The sequence below is a fragment of the Cucurbita moschata genome, unplaced genomic scaffold (assembly GCF_002738365.1).
Source record: "Cucurbita moschata cultivar Rifu unplaced genomic scaffold, Cmos_1.0 Cmo_Scf00058, whole genome shotgun sequence".
Taxonomy (NCBI): domain Eukaryota; kingdom Viridiplantae; phylum Streptophyta; class Magnoliopsida; order Cucurbitales; family Cucurbitaceae; genus Cucurbita; species Cucurbita moschata.
In genome coordinates this window covers 858,891-864,183 of record NW_019268574.1, presented here as the reverse complement: position 1 = coordinate 864,183, position 5,293 = coordinate 858,891, and the positions used below count along the sequence as shown (strand labels likewise).

At 36.1% G+C, this 5,293-nt stretch overlaps 1 protein-coding gene across 1 annotated transcript; it reads right to left on the bottom strand.

Annotated features, from left to right (window-relative positions):
* Positions 1 to 3,888: 3,888 nt before the first annotated feature.
* Positions 3,889 to 4,782, bottom strand: LOC111436671. The gene has a single exon (XM_023074394.1). The coding sequence runs from the start codon at positions 4,780 to 4,782 to the stop codon at positions 3,889 to 3,891; it is 894 nt and encodes a 297-aa protein (XP_022930162.1).
* Positions 4,783 to 5,293: the final 511 nt, after the last annotated feature.

Here is a 5,293-nt window from a genome sequence, read left to right as displayed (position 1 = left end):
AAGGAACACATGAAACCTTGGATGTAGGTATTCAGACTATGCTGGAAATTTTATAGGCCCTTGGTATAGGCATGGAGACAATGTCGCAGGAAATGCATGAGCCTTGGGCACAGTCTATATCACGGGGCACATGAAATCTCAAACATAAGTCATGATCAAAATTTTCACTGACCATAGGAGTCCACAGGTCTCTTGGGGAAGTGTCTAAGGAATAAGAACCACGTAGTAAGATTCTCAGTATAGAACCATGTTATAGGGGTGTACATTCAACCCGACAACTCGGACCAACCCAACCCGAACTATAAGGGTTGAGTTTGGTTGGATAAGCATTTCGGGTAGGGTTGAGTTCATTTTTCTGAACCCGAACTGAATCGGTTTGGTTTCGAGTTAATAGGCAAAACCTTCAGGTTGACCCGAGCAAACTAAAAATATATAAAATATATTAAGAATTTTTTTGTATTAATAGGTTTGCTAGAGTGGTATTGAGGCCGATTTAGGGACACTCACGCTATGCAAATGCATGTTTATATTTATATTTTAGAGCATATTCTAAATTCTTTGAACTAATCATTTGTTGCAATATTATTATATCACAACTTATAAAAAAATTTTATTTTTTTTATTTTTTTTTTGTTATATACAATACTTTTAAACTAATCATTTTTATTATTTATTTAATTTCATGATCTATCCTTATATTTTTGTTACTTTAAATAATTCTCAAGAAATGTCGGTATTTAGTTGTCTTTAGTTTTATGATAATGTTGAACTATGTTAATATATTACAATTTTCGCTCCTTGTTTTTTATTGAATGTATTATTATTATTATTATTTCAATAATTATAGATTGATTTGTGTTTGTTTGTTAACTTTTAATATATTTTATCTAATATTCCAAATAAAAATTAAAAAAAATTGACAACCCAACCCGAACCCAACCCAAAAATAGAGGGTTGGGTTGGGTTACCAATCCAACCAACCCGAACTTTTGGGTTAGGTCAAAAAAATCCTCCCACCCGACCCAACCCGGACCATGTACACCTCTACCATGTTATGTACTCAGAACTCATGACTAGAGCCTAAAGACCAAGGTTCTCAAGACAAGAGCCCAGACATGTATCATGATTAAGAAAAGAGTATGGTACCCTAACATCCACAAGACATGTATCATGATTAAGAAAAGAGTATGGTACCCTAACATCCACCATGAACACGATTAAGAGCTTTCAAGTAGGCTATTTATTGTACTCACTCTATGTTTTCTATCTTGTTTAGATAACTAGGAGTTAGCCGATGACGAAAGCATATTTAAAGCAAGAGACAGAGAGAGTCAATCTTAGGGAACTAGAGCCTCCACTCATATTGTGACATTTTTTTCATCCCCCAGTCTATTTGAACTAAACCTTCTTTTTTTTATATATTGTAAAATAAAATATACTTTTGTTTTAAATTCTCATTGTATTATTTATGAAAAGTTTTATTATATTCGAGGAAGCCTCGAAAATCTAGTCGTGACATCCATCCATCTAGACACTATCTAAGTAGAAAATATGTTGTATCCATGTTGAGTCATTATTACATACCATGTGTTGAGATCTAATAGTCTAAGCCGCCCCAATTTTGAACAACCGTCAATAGACACGTGGGCTTTAAGTCCAATGAGTGGAATTAAGTTTAGAAGTCGTTAAAGATATGAATGGATCAAGTTTTCTGGCTGGTCATATCTCAAATAGTAACCACCCCAATTGAGCTAATTCTAGAGCTTTCAAAGACGGTGGATGCCACTATTATAAATAAGGGATCAAGGCGAGCCATTTGGGATAGGAATCAAGCTATGGGAGCTCTTTAAGTGCAAGTAATTGAAGCTTACTTTCTCGATTTTCTACTCTTGAAGTTTTTTGAATTCATCAGCTACCATCCATCATTCTTCTCAAATCAATTCCTACACCTTCTAAAAGAATATTTCCACAAATTATGTGAAGGAGTCGAGGGCTGAAAGTAGTCGTAGCCTTTTTCCCCAATTTAGTCTACCATTTGAAGCTTAAGACTTGAAATTGCAATTCATGGTTACACACAAATTCGTTGTATCTAACCTATTCTATTTAGTTCCTACACAATCAAAGAATAATTCTTGTGAAGATCGCAAAGTCTAATAACCTTGGGAGAATGAGGAATTCAAGAATTTTAGTTTAGGATTAAATCTAACTCCTAACGGAGATTTAATTAGATATTAACTCACAGCAATCTAAACAAATACGCGATCTTTAACACTCCTCCTTGTTTAGATGCTGTGAACTCCAGGCTTTTTTCTGAACACCCATCTTCCTCCAATTATCTTTCTGTTTAGAGGTCGATCAACTAACTCCCAAGTTTTGTTTTTCTCGATCACTGAAAGCTCCTCCTCTGATAGTTGCATCATCAACCAAAGCATCTTGTCGTTCATCTTCAGACTCTTTTTGTTGTTCATCTTCAGACTCTTCTAACATGCTACCAAGGATTAAATCGTTTGGTGCATTAGAAATCTGATTCACGTTCGTCTATTCATCCCAATTCTATTGCTCGTTTCCAGCAAAATGAACATCTCGGCTCACAATAACACAACTAGTGTGTGGTTGAAAAACTCTGTAAGTTTTGAATATAGTGCTATACCCAACAAAGATGCTAACTTCCGACTTTTTGTCAAGCTTATTACGCTTGACCTGTGTAATGTATGTGAAGCAAAGACACCAAAATACTCTAAGGAACTTTAAAGAAGGTTTGTAACCATACCAAACTTCAAATGGTGTTAGGTCCTTCACAGCTTTTGTTGAAATTCGATTTTGCAAGCACATAATAGTGTTTGCTGCTTTTCCCCAAAAACGTATTGGAAGATTCTTCTCATGAAGCATGCATCTCGTCATCTCCATTATGAATCTATTCCTCCTTTCATTAACGCCATTTTGTTGAGGAATGTATGGTGTTGTCAATTGATGTTCAATTTCAGCCTCTTCACAAAACCTGTTAAAAGTTTCTGAAGTGTACTCCTTTCTATTATCTGATCTTATAGTCTGAATCAAGCATGCACCTTCATTTTCAACTTTGGCTTTGAATTTCCAAAATACACCCGCAACTTTAGACTTTTGCTTCAGCAAGAAGATCCAACACATTCTTATTAGATCATCAATAAAAATAGTGTAATAGAGATTACCATTTAATGATGGTGTTTGCTGAGGATCACAAAGATCAGTATAAACCAGTTGCAGTTTTTTTGATGCTCTCCATGCCTGTTTAGGAAAGGGTTGCCTATGTTGCTTCCCAAAATTACAAGCACGGCAAGGAGGCATGTCATCATCAATGTCAGCGAGTCCTTCTACCAGCTTCTTTGACTGCATCTAAAGCAAACCTCGATGATGAGAGTGTCCAAGTGTTTTATGCCAAATCTTATTGGCACTAACTCTGGATATAAAAGCCGTCGGATTTAGAGCAAAGCTTTTTCCTTTCATTTTGACATTGAACAAGTCTTTGCCACTAGCATCTTTGATCAAGCACTACTTATTCTCAAACAACACTTTATAACCTTTATCAAGTAATTGACCAACTCTTAACAGATTTTGATCAATTTTAGGTACAAATAAAACATCTGGAATAAATTTTGTACCTTCATAGCTTGTTATAGCTATTGTGCCTTTTCCCTTGACTTCCAACTGTTCACCATTGCCAATCCTCACTCTCTTGACTTCAGTGTCTCTTAATTTCTCAAAAGACTCCTTGTCATATGTCATGTGATTTGTGCACCCACTGTCAATCAACCAGCTCTCGCTTGATTCTTTGGCTGAGGAAGAAGTGACCATAAACAATTGATCTTCTTCTTCTTCTTGATCAACTACCTATGCAGCTACTTCTTTCACCTAATCTTTGGCTTTACAGATCACAGCTTCATGTCCAAGTTGATTGCATTTGGAGCAGAAGGCGTCGGGTCTTCTCCAACACTTGTATGGTGGATGACCTTTCTTCTCACAATGGCGACAAGGTGGATAGGATTTTTTGAAACCTCCTCCTTTTATCTTCTGATAATTGGCAGATGGATCTCCATTCATCAATTGATTTTTGAAAGTTTTGTTATTTTTATACCTGCTGTTGTCTTGATGCTTGACATGTAAGGCACCTTCAATCACCCCTTCTTGCCTCATAGACCTCCTTTGCTCTTGTGCTTGTAACGCATTCAAGAGCGTTGTAAGAGAAATCTTTGACAAGTCTTTGGTGTTCTCCAGAGTAGTAATGGTGGCTTCAAACTTCTCTGGAACAGTGACTAGCAGCTTTTCAACAATCCTGGAATCATTTAATATAGAACCAAGCAATCTCACCTTGTTGGCAATGCTGAGAAGTCTGTCAGAGTACTCTTTCACCAACTCCGACTCCTTCATCTTCTGCAACTCGAAATCCCTAATCAAATTCAGGACTTTTATTCCATGAATTCTCTCATCTCCTTCATATTCAGCCTTGAGATAATCCCAGATTTCCTTTGTTGTTTTAAGGGACATGATTCGCATGAAGATCATTTGAGATGTAGCGGCAAATAGGCAAGCTTTCGCCTTTGATTTCCTTGTATTCTTTTCCTTCTGTAATTTGATTTGTGCTACAATAGGATTTGCTGGAAGCGGAGGGACCTCGTAATCCTCTTCTTTTGCTTCCCAAAGATCCAAGGTCTCCAGATAAGTCTCTATACGAACTGCCCACATTTGATAATTGTCTCCATCGAAGACTAGTGGTGCGACAACTGAAAAACTGGATTCTCCTCCCATTTTATCTCACAAATCCCTTAAGAAGATAGCTCTGATACCAATTGTTAGTGAAAAACTGAGTTATTGAATGGTTGATAAGAAGATTGAATTATGAAAAGCAAGAATGCTCTATATATATACAGAGAATATAAAGAGATATCTAGAAAATCTACCTAGAAATCAGAAAATCTGGTAACAAAACAATAAACAAATCAAATCAAAACTATATCAAATCAAAAACTAAATCTAACTCCTAACGGAAATTTAATTAGATACTAACTGACAGCAATCTAAACAAATAGGCGATCTTTAGCAGGTTTACATTGGCTAGGAATCAAATTTTTTGTCACCTTTACTACAAGGTTATAAGTGATGTTGCAATATACCCCATTGTATTGAAACAAGTCCCTACCTCTTCCTTAACTCACGCTAAAATACACCCTATTGTAATGAGATCTTTAACTTTTGTAAAGGATTCGGGTTGAAATTTGGCTGAAAATGCACGAAATAATAAGCTCAAAACGGTCCCAGA